The sequence below is a fragment of the Meleagris gallopavo genome, chromosome Z (assembly GCF_905368555.1).
Source record: "Meleagris gallopavo chromosome Z, MGAL_WU_HG_1.1, whole genome shotgun sequence".
Lineage (NCBI taxonomy): Eukaryota > Metazoa > Chordata > Aves > Galliformes > Phasianidae > Meleagris > Meleagris gallopavo.
This window is the reverse complement of record NC_139435.1, coordinates 31159917-31175097: the sequence shown is the minus strand read 5'-3', so window position 1 is coordinate 31175097 and position 15181 is coordinate 31159917. Positions and strand designations below refer to the sequence as shown.

Here is a 15181-nt window from a genome sequence, read left to right as displayed (position 1 = left end):
AACAGGTGTGTTAAAAGTACTTGAGGCGAAAATAATGTGGCCCTAAAGTGAGATTGGTGTGCCACACATGCATGAAACTGATGTAAAGTATAACAGTCCTTGTTGATAGTCAACAAGCAAGTGAAACAATGGGTAACTGAGGACTTCTTGTCCTGAGCTTTATGCATTTGTATAAAGTAGTATCTCTGTTCCCTCATTCCCAGACATTCATTAGATTGGCCATTTGAGACCTGCATGAAATTAGGTTATTTATTAGGTCTGGGCAAGGTAGGTCCTTCTCTTATTTTGTGCTGTAACAGAAAGATATTGTCCGATCTGTCTGTATATGACTGGTTTTCAGATCAGCCTGGTGACATTAGAGTTGTCGGTAATTTTATTTGTAATTCTAAAGTGTGGAGTGTCACAGAGACCACCGTAGTATGTAATGGTGGAGAAACCCAGACTGGTGAAATTTCATCCAGACCATTGTTTCCTACATCATAGATTAGGTTTCTTTTCATCATCAAAATGTGTGTACTTTTTTTTCTTGTAAAGTAATTGAACAATTTGCTTTCCAAAAACTTTGCAGCATAGAAAAAGCTTATTCAGTTGCTTACCTCTAATGCAGTGTTAGAGTACTTCAGCCTGATATTTTCACCTTCTGTCTTGTTTTAGCTAATAATTTACAACTCTCATCAACTACAAATATTAATATATTTTTTAAAATGTTAAATAATATTTCTAAAGTCAGAAATTGGGATTTATAATATTTTTTAAAAGCTATTAACCAGTCATGATGCTTTATGGTAAGTAGGAAGAACTCTGGTGTATTCATAAATGTGTTCTTATCAATCTTTTTCAGGTAAATACTACTCCTTCTGTACATTCCACTGGTGAATTCCCCCAGTTTCTCCACCATGGTGTGAATGTAGGGTCCTTACCGCATAATGAGTCATATTTGTTGGCTCAGCAGAATGGCAGCCCAGCTAATGTGCTGGAAGGATCAATGAGATCCATTACTCCACAGATTAATGGGAAGTCCTCTAGTGATGACTTTGAGCAACTGATCAGAAGTATGTCCCAGGTAACCATATTTTCTACTAATCCTGAAATGTGACAAAAGAGTAACATACTTCCTTTATAACCTTTAAATGTGAGAAGCAATTGGTACATGAGAAAGCAGTATTGGAAAAGTAGCCCTGATGTTGTTTCTGCTGATACTGTCCTTAGCTGGGCAGTATGACACTCACAGATCTGAATGCTGTTGACTTTCTGTGGTCACTGATGCACGTATGCAGGATACACTTCAATATAGTACACTCTTATGTATATAACTAACTAAAGCTAATTATTCTGTGCTATTGAAAATAAGATGAAAAATTCCTTTCTGACCTTGCTGTGTGGTGTCTGTAATCTTACTATGATTCTGTGATAGGCAGAAGTTGTAAGTGAATCAAGTTGTGACTGAGAATGGCCATGCATCTGTTGTGGAATTTTTCTAATTAACTTTTGAAAGAGCTGGATATGGGAAGTCTTCTGATGTTCTAGAAAGCCTTTTGCACACTTCTACTTTTTCTTTGAATTCCATCCTTTTATTTCTTGTCCTGCATCAAAGTTGTCCTGTACTCTCTGAAATTGTACAGATCTGAATATCCTAGTTTTGTCACTCTTGAACGTGAGCTCTATGCTGAACTGATTTTTCCTGTTTTTTCCTCTTCTGTCTCTCAAATCTTTAGTCATAGTAACCACGCTAATATGATAGTTACATTTCAGAACTGAACAACTGTGTTTCAGTTACTAGCTTTATGTAACCTTGTCCAGCTGTAGAGGTCAAATTGAAAATTCATTTAACAAATTGTTTACAACGTTCATTAATTCTGCTCTTTGACATTTTTAATATCTGTACCCTTTTCTTTCTTCTACTTAACAGGGTCGTCCTGTTGAGACAATTGAGCTTATTAAGCCTTTGAGTGGTGGCCTGGGCTTCAGTGTTGTGGGGCTCAAGAGTGAGAACAGAGGAGAACTAGGAATATTTGTGCAAGAAATCCAGGAGGGAAGTGTGGCACATAGGTAAGATGACAACTGAAATATTTTGCTATGCCAAGTGTTAATGTCACACTACAATTGAGTTTGTATATTTGTGGTATGAGCATGTGCTTCACTTGGCACTCTGAGCCATACAGCCTAGCATTATTCACTACTACAGCTCTTACAATAATGATCAGAAAGATCAGAAAGGTCCTGGTAGTAATAAATATTCCAGAGCACTCTGGCAAATAGTTCAAGTTCACAAGTAAAATACATATTAAAGCTAAGTAGCGTTTTTTTTTTTTTTTGTGAATGTTGTTGACTACTTGTAGTATAGAAGCTGGTGTAATATGGATTCTTATGCGCAGTACTGCCCTTTGTTTTGTAAAGCACTGCCACTTTAGGATACTAAAGACATGGCCATTGTCCCAGCTGATGTGTTATGAAACAAATAGAAGCAGTGAAGGAGGCAGAGGATAACTTGTCTGTGTAGGCTTTATACAGTTCAATTGAAGTGGGTCTAGGGAAGGGCTTGGTATGTAGTTTTACAGTAGTGCTTCCTTTGTTGGAAAGTGAATAATTATTTTATAATTTATTCATGCCTTTTTTTCTCATTTAAAAGGGATCTATTCTATGATATTTTTTTTCCGGTTTTCCTCTGTGCACCTCCTTCCCCTCCTTTTTTTTGTTTTTGTTTGTATAAAACAAAACTAAGTACCATAACATCTTGATGGAAGTGTGTTCCAGTCTATGGTTTGATGAATATTCAGAATGGGTGCACTGAACAAAGCAGAGCAGTTGGTCTGTTAAGCAAGAGGCTCAAAGTTGAGAATAAACATAAGTTCCCAGGCTATGACTGGGAGTGACTTGAGATCTAATATGCTTAGTCTCGGATGGAGGTACAGGGAGAAGAAAGCTAGCTAGGGGGTAGCAGCCAGGGGAGAGTAGCAGAAGGATTAGCTTCAAAGGAAGCAATCACCAGGGTGCTGCATCAGCTCCTTTCAGCAGAACTGCAGGGAAAGATTAAAAAGTAGTTGAAATAGAGAAGAGGATATTGAAAGTACTGGAAAACTGTCAAAATATTATAATTGCTGTGGCAACACTTTTTTGATTTTTCTTGTTTGGTTGGTTTGTCACCCCCCTTCCCTGTTGATGCATACATGACAGAGATGGAAAGCTGAAGGAAGCAGATCAAATCCTTGCTATTAATGGACAAGCCCTTGATCAGACAATTACACATCAACAGGCTATCAGCATCCTACAGAAAGCAAAAGATAATGTCCAGCTAGTTGTGGCCAGAGGCAATTTTCCTCAGCTCATCAGTCCTGTAGTTTCTCGGTCTCCATCTGCTGCTAGCACAGTTTCAGCCCATTCCAACCCGGTGAGTATAACCCAGATATCTGTGTATTCAGTTCTGGGTGTGTATGTGCTTAGATAAAAATATTTTGGGATTTTTTATTGTAACTTGCTTGTATATTTTTTCATCTGCAGATTTTTGTTCCAGCTATCTTTGTTGCACTTTGTCCCATGCAAAGAGTAGAAAATACTTAGCCTTGCTGTGGGGATCTTGATGTTGGCCATAGTCCTCCATTCCATCTGCCAAACTGTATCTTCATCATTGCAAATAGAGCATATTTACATTCCTGTATAAAGTTTTGTTTTAAGATAGCAGTGAACAAGAGCTCTTTTTCCCTTTTGTGTGGGCAAAAAGAAATTTCTGTGGAACTGCATTCTAATCTGCACAACCAGCTCAGTGAATACTTCTCTGCTCCTTTGTTCTGTTACAGCAGTGGGTCTCAAATAAAGCAATAGAGGAAGCTATCAAAATGCCATAAGTAGGGGCACACTTTAGGATGCACAGAAGTCAGCTCTGCTGCTTTTGAAAGCTTTTACGCACCTAGATGAGAAGAAGATAATCAGAAACACAGTAATGCTATACCTCTCTCTTCCTAGTATCTTCCTCATGTAAGGGCTGATACATTGTTGCTTCCACCCAGGGTTATATCTTTGGATCTCACTGTTCAGTTATCTGTGAGTCTTCTTTAGGGTAGTCTGCAACTAGAGGCATATGGGGTGGTCTATCAACTATTTTAGTGTATTTTAACTATTAGCATAAAACATTCATAACAGGATTTCAGAAACCTTTCCTTAATGTTTCCTTACGTGTGCAGAAATATTGCAGATCCGATAACCCTTTCCTGTCAGCACACAGGATAGGCCTACTTTCTTGCAGTATTTGTGTTGTGTACTTCTTTCTTTTTGTGATTACCTCTGTATTTCCCAAACATCTTCTGCCTTTTGAAAAATGTTCCTTTAAAACCTGCCATAGCTCATTCATTTTTCTTCTTATGCATGTTTTTTCTAGTCATTTCTAGTCATTTCCTTTAGTTTTCAATTGCTTGTGAAAACTAGTTTTTCTTGAAGCCTTCTTTTTTGTTTGGGATTTATTTTGTTGTCTTTGGTTAATGTTAAGACTGTGGATACCAAGAAGTACCATGTGGCTTTATATTTGCAGTATCTTGATTTATTCCAAAATAACACTTTATTTTTGAGGTCCTTCCTGATGGAACACCAGTTCTGGTTTTAAATTTTAGATGGGTTAATGATGTGATTTGTTCTTATAATAAACAATACCATGAACATTCCAGTCTGTTCAGTACTGTACTGTGTGAACTACTGTTTGTCTTTCAGAGCAGTTACACTTTGCCACAAAATGAAGCCTACAGTCAGAGTTATTTATTGCAATGCTGCTGACATCAGACAACTTCGAAAGCTTTGTTCACTGCGCAGGGAGAAATTCTGTTAATACATAACTTGCAATATCTACTGCTGCATTTAGTCTTAGTCTTTGAATGTGGTTTATACTTTCTGATATGTTTCGTCTGCCAGTTTGAATATGCACATATTTGAAGGTTTTGTTTTCCAGTTCTATGAGGTTTCCTAGAAGCAGCAGTATTATTTTCTCACTGACAAGGAGGAGGACAACCATAGATAGTTGTATAAATTCTTTCAGCAATCATTTTCAGGAGTGGTTAGACCTTCTTAATTGATGACAACCCACCGATGACAGGATGTGTGGCCAAGGCACAAAGCTGTGCAGTGGGAAGTTCACATTGGACATTATGACCAAGGTGACCAGTCTGGTGGATGAGGGAAGGGCTGTAGATGTAGTCTACCTAGACTTCAGCAAAGCCTCTGACTTGGTCTCTCACAGGCTTCTTCTGGGGAAACTGGCTGCCCGTGGCCTGGACAGGTATACACTTTTTTGGATAAGGAACTGGCTAGAGGGCCGTGCCCAACGGGTAGTGGTTAATGGAGTTAAGTCCAGCTGCTGACCCATTACAAGTGGTGTCCCCCCGAGGTCGGTACTGGGACCCATCTTGTTTAGTATCTTTATTGATGACCTAGATGAGGGGATTGAGTGTACCCTCAGTAAGTTTGCAGATGGCACCAAGTTGAAAGATGGTGCCTGAGGGAGGGAGGCCCTTCAGAGGGATCTAAATAAGCTGGATCTCTGGGCTGAGGTGAATGGGGTGAGGTTCGACAAGGCCAAGTGTCGGGTCCTGCACTTTGGCCGCAACAACCCCATGCAGCGTTATAGGCTTGGGGATGTGTGGCTAGATGACTGTGAAGAGGAAAGGGACCTGGGGGTGTTGGTTGTTGCTCGGCTGAAAATGACAGTGTGCCCAGGTGGCCAAGAGGGCCAATGGCATTCTGGCCTGTGTTAGAAATAGTGTGGTCAGCAGGAGCAGGGAGGTGATCATCCCCCTCTACTCAGCATTGGTGAGGCCGCATCTCGAGTACTGTGTTCAGTTTTGGGCCTCTCACTACAGGAAAGATGTTGAGGCCCTGGAGTGTGCCCAGAGAAGGGCAACGAAACTGGTGAGGGGTCTGGAGCACAAATCTTATGAGGAGTGGCTGAGGGAGCTGGGATTGTTTAGTCTGGAGAAGAGAAGGCTCAGGGGAGACCTCATTGCACTCTACACCTTCCTGAAGGGAGGTTGGGGTGAAGAGGGGTTTGGCCTCTTCTTCTTGTTCTTCAATGAACAGGACCCAGGGAAATGGCCACAAGTTGTATCAGAGGAGGTTTAGATTAGACATGAGGAAAAACTTTTTCTCTCAGAGAGTGGTCAGACACTGGAATGGCTGCCCAGGGAGGCTGTTGAGTCATGGTCCCCGGAAGTGTTCAAGAGGCGTCTTGATGAGGAGCTGCAAGGTATGGTTTAGTGGCTTGTGGTAGCAAGGGTAATGAGAAGACGGTTGGACTAGATGATCTTGTAGGTCCTTTCCAACCTTGTGATTCTATGATTCTATGATTAGAAAAAATTCTTTATCATGGGAGTGGTCAAATACTGGGACAAACTTCTTAGCAAGATACTTGATTCCCTGTGATCATTAGTGTTTATGACACATTTGGATAATGCCCACGTTAGTATGTTTTAACTTTTGCTTTGTAGGTCCCTTTCAGCTGAACTGAATTGTTCTGTTCTGTTGACTACCATTCCTCCTACCTTTCCTTATTTGAAAACATACCTGAGGAATAAGAGGAAATATTTTTAAGTCTTAATACATAAATCCTTATTTTTCTCGTTTGCAAATTTAATGTTTTTTTCTTTGAGGTTCACTGGCAGCATGTGGAGACCATAGAGCTGGTGAATGATGGCTCAGGTTTGGGATTTGGGATAGTTGGTGGAAAGTCAACAGGAGTGATTGTTAAAACTATCCTCCCAGGAGGAGTAGCTGATCAGGTAAATTCAAACAACCCTTCTATTTATCATTCAGTACAGTGTGAAGTTTCTCTTTACTTTTATACTCATATTAACTAGTGCTAGCTTTTTACTTTGAAGTGTAGGAAGGAGAGTATATGGTGAATCTTATCCTTAGTAAAGGTTTATTTGGTGCGGGATCTGTGCGTTTGAATATAAAGGTTGAATTAGGCTCCACATCACTTTTTCACACCTACTGTAGATTTGGTGCTGATGCATTTAGACCTCTAATTTTTTCATGAATATATGAGTTGTAATCCAAGGAGGCAGTAATCATTTTGCCTCCTCTGCACATGCAGGTAAAAGGAATGGTGATCATACATCTCTCCATTAGGCTTTCTTAAAGTTAGTTTAAGTGTCTGCCTTCATAAGTCTGCTTTAGAACACAGGCTGTGTAGCTACCAATTGAAAGTGGTCGCCAGAACTCATTTTGAGCTTGTCCCTGAGCAAACAGATAAATTCGTTTTCTAGACTTTAATACTTTCCTATGGGCTAAATTCTTATGAAGTATTGTTATTAGTTAACTAGGAGAATAAATCTAAATAAATAGGAGTGTAAAACAATAAAACTATCTGGATCACACTAAGAGAGAAATGTATTTTATTTTAAGTTTTGCTTAATTCTGAGTGCTCTTTTTTAAATAGAAGCATAATGCTAAGTATACCTTTTTATGATGTGTTTGGAAATGAAACGTGGAATTCTCTAAACTGCATGTTACATATTAGCAGGTGGTAGCCATAACTATGTGCATTTTTTTCATGCTTAGGTGACTGTCTGCGTAAGTAAAGAATGTCCTAGATATTTTTTGAGAAATTTCTAGCAAAATTAGTATGCCATTAGGTAACATGTCTTCTACCATGCTATGAGGATATTGATTTGGTATTCAAATAGTTTCTAGTTCACATGAATTACACGTTACTAAAGCTGTGTTAAATTCCCTAATTTTATTACTTATGGGAGAAATTGCAGGGTGGTTACTTCATTATCTATTTTTCCCATCCAGCATGGGAGATTATGTAGTGGAGACCACATCTTGAAGATTGGTGATACTGACTTGACTGGAATGAGCAGTGAACAGGTGGCACAGGTTCTGAGGCAGTGTGGAAATCGAGTGAAACTGGTAATTGCAAGGGGTCCGGTTGAGGAACCACCTCCACCAGCAGTCCCACCAGGTACTCCTGTACCCATCACAACACCAGAGAAACAAGTAAGCAACAGTAAATATACTTGTGGCAAACCAATATTTCAAACATAATTTTATTTTAACTTCTATTTGAATGTCTTTCATGCTTATGTTCTCAAAAGTCAGCATTTTTATTCTCAGTAGCAGTGTTTTTATCTTACTCTTTGGGAGATTTTAAATGTCATCAGTCCACATTGCAAGAACTGCATGCTTAAATCTTTCCGGGATGCAGGTTTGGAAATAAAGATATAACCTGAATAACTTCTGTATTGATTAACCCTTGGACTTGCTTGTGATTTTGCAGTAATGCTTTGGAAAGTGTCCGTGTAATTTTTTCTTCAGAGCATGCTGGTTCTGTAACATTTCACCATCTACTTATAATTTTTCTCTTCAGAATCATTTTTATTTCCATAGTACAAGATGTTGTACTTGGGTTGGGGCAGTCCCAGGTATTTATACAAACCAGGAGACGAACCCCTTGAGAGCAGCGCTGTGCAGAAGGACTTGGTGTCATGGTAGATGAGAAACTGGACATGAGCCAGCAATGTGCACTTGCAGCCCGGAAGGCCAACTGTGTTCTGGGCTGCATTAAAAAAGTGTGGACAGGGAGGTGATTGTCCCCCTCTACTCAGCTCTTGTGAGGCCCCATCTGGAGTACTGTGTCCAGGCCTGGGGCCCCGAGTACAGAAAGAATGTGGAGCTCTTGGAATGGGTCCAGAGGAGGGACACTAAGATGATCAGAGGGCTGGAGCACCTCTCCCATGAAGAAAGGTTGAAGGAAATGAGTTTGTTTCACTTGAAGAAGAGAAGACCTCAGTGTGGCCTTCTGATATTTGAAAGGACCATATAAACAGAAGGGAGAATGACTGTTTACAGGGGTGGATAGTGATAGAGAGGACAAGGGGAAATGCTTTTAAACTAAGTCAGAGGAGGTTTAGGTTAGATATTAGGCGGAATTTTTTTCACTCAGAGGGTGGTAACACACTGGAACAGGTTGCCCAAGGAGATTGTGGATGCTTAAACCATTCCTCACAAGTCTTCCCTCTAGACCTTTCACCACCTTTGTAGCTCTTCTCTGGACTCTAATAGTTTTATGTGTTTTTTGTACAGAGGTGCCCAAAACTGCACATAGTTGTCAGTGTGAGGCTGTGCCAGTGCAGTGTAGAGCAGAACAGTCACTTCCCTTGAGTGGCTAGAAGTCCTGTGCTTGGTGCACCTCAGAGTACAGTTGACCTCCCTGGCTGCCTGAGCACACTGTGGACTTGCATTCAATTTGCTGTCAACCAGGACCACTTGAACCTCTTTCAGCAGGGCGGCTTTCCAGTGTCTTATCCCCCAGTCTTTAGGCCAAGGTTGCCCTTTCCCAGGTGCAGAATCTGGCCCATCTTTTGTCAAACTTCAAGCAGTTGGTGATTGCCCAGCTCTGATTCATCTAGGTCTCTCTGCAAGGCCTCTCCACCCTTGATGGAGTCAGCAGTTCCTCTCAGTTTAGTATCATCAGAAAACTTAATAAAAGCACCTTTTAGTCCTACTTCAAAGTCATTTATGAAAATGTTAAAGAGAACTGGCCCTTAAATGGATCACTGGGGAACCCTGCTAATGACTGGGAGCCAGCCTGATGTAACTCTGTTTACTCTAATACTTTGGGCCCAACCTCTCAGCCAGTTGCTCACCCACCACATTAGTTTTTTGGCTAGCTATGTGCTGGACATTTTGTTCAGTAGGATACTGTGAGAAACAGTATCAAAGGCTTTACTGAAATCCAAAAAGATATCAACTGGTTTCCATTGGTCAGCTTGTCATAAAAGGAAATTAAGTTAATTAAGCAGAGCCTTCCCCTTGTGAAACTGTGTTGGTTGTGACCAATGACTACATTGTCATTTGGGTGTTCTTCAATAACTCCCAGCATAGTTTTCTCCATAATTTTACCAGGCACTTAAGTGACAGGCTTGTAATTACTGGGGTCTTCTTTCTTACCATTCTTGAAAACTGGAACAGTGTTTGCCAGCTTCCACTCAATCTTTTCCATTTCCCAAGACCACTGAAAAATAATTGAGAGAAGTCTTGTGATTATATTTGGCCTGCTCTCTGGGAATCCTGGTATGAATCCCATTGGGCTCCATGGATTTATATATGCATCCGATTCGGAATGGTCTGGGAGTTGATTGTCACAGTCCTCCAACTTGGGACATCTGCGGTCCCAGAGCCCACTATCAGTGTTGAATGCAGAGGCAGAGAAGGCATCAAATATCTGTACTTCATCTTCATCTCTCCCTTTTTTAAGGTGACAATTCTCATCAAGAAATGAACCAATGTTCTCTCTGGTCCTCCTTTTGTTGTTAACATATTTTAAAAACCCCTTTGTATTGTCCACTACAGTATTGGCCACCTTCAACTCAAACTGAGCTTTAGCTGCACAAATTTTCTCCCTGCAAAGGCAAACAGCATCCGTGTAGTCTTCCCATGTGGCTGTACACTTTCTGCCTAAGCTCTAGAAGAAGCCCCCTGTTTGGCCAAGCTGGCCTTCTGCACTGCCTCCTTAACTTCTGATGTTTTGGAATTGCTAATTTCTTAGGTCTCAGGAGGTGGTACTTAAAAAGTGACCAGCACTGTTGGGCTCCAGTGCCTTCAAAATGAATATCCCAGGGGAGCTTCCTAACTAGTTCCCAGGACAGTCTGGAATCTGCTCTCCACAAGTCTGGGGTTGAGGTTTTTGTGGCAGTTTTCCTCATATCACCAAAGAATTTAAATTTGACTACTTCATGGTCACTATGGCTAAGATGGCCAGCAGTGAGGTCTTCTGTGTTCACAAGCAACAGATCTAGGAGGGCACCTTTCCTCACTGGCTCCCTTAGTACCTGTACCAGAAAGGTGTTTTAGAAGTCTCCTGGACTTGTTTGTATAAGCTGTGTGGTGTTCCCAGTTAATGTCTGTCAAATTGAAGTCCTCCATAAGGACAAGGGCAGAGGTCTCTCTTAGTTTCTTAGAAGAAATTCATCAGTATTACCTTCCTGGCTGGGTGGTCAATAGAGGATTCTCACAGCAGTATCATCTTTATTTGCTTGTCTCTTAGTCTTTACCAGGTACTTTAATTATTTGTGAAAAGATATCTATGAAATTAATATTTAACTTGAAAAAGTCATTACCAAAGGCTCTCAACTGTATGTAATCACTAGCTGACAGTTCTATATAGTCCAGCCCCTCCACTACATACAGCAGCACCACTCCGCTTCTCCTCCTCTGCCTATCTCTTCGGAGAAGCCTGTAATTGTTCATCAGAGCACACCAGTCACAGGACTTTTCCCACTAGATTTCACTTACAACAATGACATCATAGCTCTGTACTGAACCAAGACTGCTCTCTCTTCTTAACGGTTCCTCATGTTGCGTTCACTGGTGTAGAAGCATTTCAAATGTGCTTCACTGTACCCAGTGCCATATGGATTAGACTGAAGCATCTCACTAGAATGCAGCCCCTCTGATTGTGGCATGCCATCTGATAGGTTATTATCAGCATTGTAGGTGGACTTCAGCTGCTCTACTGGTCTCATACACAGCTTCAGCCCATAGGCTCATCTCTTGCCAGCTGGGTTTTATCCTCTTCCCGCTTCAAATCTAGTTTAAAGCCCTTAGTGTTTTGTCACATATAATTATAATCAGATACAATTAAATGTGAATATGTGGAATATGAGACAAAAATGTGCTTCTGAGCCTATGAGTAGATAAATTCTTTTCAAAGCATAATTTTTTTTCATTTTACTTTTTCCTGTTGTTCTTAGATATGTTCTCGCTAGCTACAAATTGCTTTTCAGATATACCAAAATTAAAAAGCCTCCTTTAACAAATCTTTACATGACTGTCATTGTTTTATCTCTGTTCTTTGTAATGGGATCTGTGGAAAAGAAACAGATATAACCACAACAGTCCGGATGAGTATAAAGTTAACTAAGATAGTTAATCTTAACATGGACACTTTCAGTCATTCTGGAGTCTCTTGAGAAGAGAGAGTGATGTCTCTGCTGCTGTCTCTGAAGCACTGAGGCGTTAGACCATGGCTTTCCTGTAGATAAAGTGAATAATATATGACCTATTAGTTATCTGTAAAGTGACAATTTGAGAAAGGAAGCTGAATTTTATAATTCATCTGTATATATTTCTTCAGCATTTGCTTTTCTGTGGTTACAGAATGAGGCCAGCTACAGGATGTGTAGAATTTGATGTACTGAAAAAAAAGCTGTAAGCCTCCAAGAGGCCTCATTTGTTTGCTGCCTTCATTTCCTTTGCTTTTAATACCTTATCCCTAGAACACCATTCCTGGCAGGAGCAGACTATTTTAAAACTGCTTTTGCCTGCACGAAGGCTTCTTCAGCAAGAAGAATGTTCAGTGTTGCTGCAAACCTCAGCAATTTGAATCTGGGTATTAAACATCAGTGAAGTAAAGGTGATATGAAACACCTTGGTTTGTCTGCTTCCTTACAAAAACATAGTGGCTGAAGTCTGCATGATGCTCTTGTGACAGCATGATGTTCTTCCAAAACTGTAAAGTAGTTAAAGCAGTAGAATGTTATTTTTCCTCTGATTGTGTTTTTAGATGGAGTTTTTCAGATAAATAACTGAAATCAGTAGTCAGATTCTCTTTTAGCAAATAGTATCATAGCTCTCCTGTCTTACCGTGCAAAAGAGGCAACATAAAATAGGAGTATAGCAGGTTCATTATAGATTTTTACTGTACTTATAAATAGCTATTTCAAATATATATGTAAGTACTGATGTCTGTATAAACATGTAGCCATACACTGACACTTGTCAGCTATGGAAGTGGATAGTAAATACACACTTTAGACAGCTGAAAGATGGAAATTTCTGAAAAAAGTGTTTTTTAATGTTGAGATTAAGATTTTTAAGTTGTATTTTGTTTTCTGTTAATATTAAAGCATTACTATTGAAATGTGAATTTAATATACATTCTCCTGTAATGGATACTTTCATTAACAAAAAATAAATGAATTCTTTGCCATGATATTCTTTGTTGTGGACGTTTGGAGGAATGTAGTAGGTGTTAGTGGAAGTTGTCATTATTTAGTTAAGTGGAACTTTAATTACTACTATCTAAAAAAAAAAATTAAGTCTTCCAAAGAACAAGAAAAATAATTGCCTCAGTTAAATAGCTTTAATTCTGTTTCAAACTTGTATGCATAGGAAAAAAATGTTATCAAACAGGAATTTATACAAATAGGGGAAGAATTTATTTTTAAGAAGATGACAGTCTAAGATTGATTTTTAGGAAGTTCCATAAAATCTATAAGCTACATCATGTGGTATTTAAAAATGGTTTCTGTAACTTAATGTAGAAGAGGTTTGTCGTTCAGTTTTTTAAATTTTAATTATTTTTACTCATCAAATGATTTTATAGGCTGAAGAGTAATATTCTAGAGGCAAGAGTTGGAAAAGGTATGATTTGTGTTGCTTTATGATTAGACATGTCGCCTATGCTTAACTTCTCTGTTATTATGAGCAAAAATAAAGTCTGTACCTTTTTTTTTTCTCCTCATGTCTATGTCTAATATTGCAAGCTTTATTAATATTTTTCTTATTAGACAGATGCTTCTGTTGATAGTTGTGAAGAAGGAGAGAAGTTTAATGTGGAACTCACTAAAAATATCCAAGGATTAGGAATAACTATTGCTGGTTACATCGGAGACAAAACATCAGGTAATTATAGATTCCTACAGTCTTGCAATTTACCATGTAGCATTAAATTTTGATGCATGTATCTTTACTTTGTGGATAACATTTCTTAAAAATCCTCAATCATCTAATATCTTTTTAAAGAAAATGGAATTATTTTCCTTTTGTAAGAGATTCAGTTTAGAAGTAAACAGTTTTTGTTATAAAAACCCAAATTGTTTTTTTTTTTTTATAATTAGGTTTTAAATTCACTCTTGGCTTAAGCTTGTGCTGATTGTGTTTTCAAAAAATATTACTAATATGAATTGAGCCACTTTTATGAGTGCTGGTTGGACTTTTAAAATCAGTTTTTCAGTTTTACAAGGTAACACATTAACATTCTGATGAGTTTTAGGAAGTGTTACTATATATATATATTTTTTTTTAAGCAGCATGTATAGTATTAACTAGCAGATCAAAAATCTTTTCAGTGACCTCTGACTATACTCAGTATTTGTTGATCTCTTGGGTTGTTACAGATTTAGGTTACTTATTCATTGGCTCCCAAATTCACACTGTGAATAAGTAAGTGCATCAGTGTTAGCGTACAATTGTGTATTTTTTCTATGTAATTTCAACTACAATTTTCAGAATAATGATTCAGAACTCTCTGGTGCTTTCCTAGAAGGATATGGCAAATAAAACACAGTTAAGAAGGGACAGTTTTCAAATATTCCTTAAACCTTCTCAAAATACTGTGGTTATGACTCTTACTCGTATACATGTTGTTAGGAAAATTTATGGGTAGATATATTGCATATTATTGGCATAATTAGCTGTCTTTGAGAAGCTGAAGCAATTTAAACAAACTGTTTTGTAAGTTATAATAGTCATAGTTGATTTAAGTATGCTCTTCAGTATCTTCCAGTAAAGCCTTCCAAAGGCAAATAAAATCATAGAATGTGCGATAGATGTCACAGCATATTTTAGCTGAATAGATTTTAAATTATTATGCTATGTGTGACTGCATTACAGTATCTTCATGCCTTAGGTGCTAATTGAACATCCTTAATTTCATGACTTAACAATTAGGTAAAGAATAATTTTATCTGACATAATCAGTGATAAAACTGCTGGACAATGAGGACTTTCTTTAACCGGACAAATAACAGCTTGTCATCTTACTATGCAGTTGTTACAGGATATAAAAATGCTTGGAAACTAGGAAGATGAGCCATTTAAATATTCACAAAACCTAGAAGAACAAATTAATAAAAACCAGAAAACAGTTGTCATTCTCATAGTTTAAACATACTTGTTGTCTTACTTTTCATAAATTCAGTATAGTAATTAGAGCGAACCAGAAATCTGACCCTCCTCTTTGCTAAATTTTGTCATACTGAGGAGGTTAAATAAGATAAGTCTTTTGGTCTTTGAAGGCACTGGTATATCTTGACAGCTGTTAAAACCCTTTTACAGGGCTGTGACCATGAAACCTGATTTCATACCGTTCATGCTAATGTTATTTTGTATATAATACTGCAGTCATCCATGTTGG

At 38.6% G+C, this 15181-nt stretch overlaps 1 protein-coding gene across 15 annotated transcripts in view; it reads left to right on the top strand.

Annotated features, from left to right (window-relative positions):
• Window positions 1–15181, top strand: part of MPDZ (multiple PDZ domain crumbs cell polarity complex component) — a 116326-nt gene that overhangs the window by 17718 nt on the left and 83427 nt on the right. For 14 of the 15 annotated variants that reach the window (XR_014880697.1, XM_085214531.1, XM_085214532.1 and 11 more), the window contains 6 exons: window positions 842–1063; window positions 1910–2049; window positions 3175–3388; window positions 6627–6755; window positions 7777–7980; window positions 13554–13668. Coding sequence is in view for 14 of the 15 variants with exons in the window: in XM_085214531.1 (XP_085070657.1) it covers window positions 842–1063; window positions 1910–2049; window positions 3175–3388; window positions 6627–6755; window positions 7777–7980; window positions 13554–13668 (1024 nt within the window). In the remaining variant the exon portion in view is untranslated. The remainder of the gene's footprint in view (window positions 1–841; window positions 1064–1909; window positions 2050–3174; window positions 3389–6626; window positions 6756–7776; window positions 7981–13553; window positions 13669–15181) is intronic. The other variant, XM_085214527.1, reaches the window with a different exon arrangement.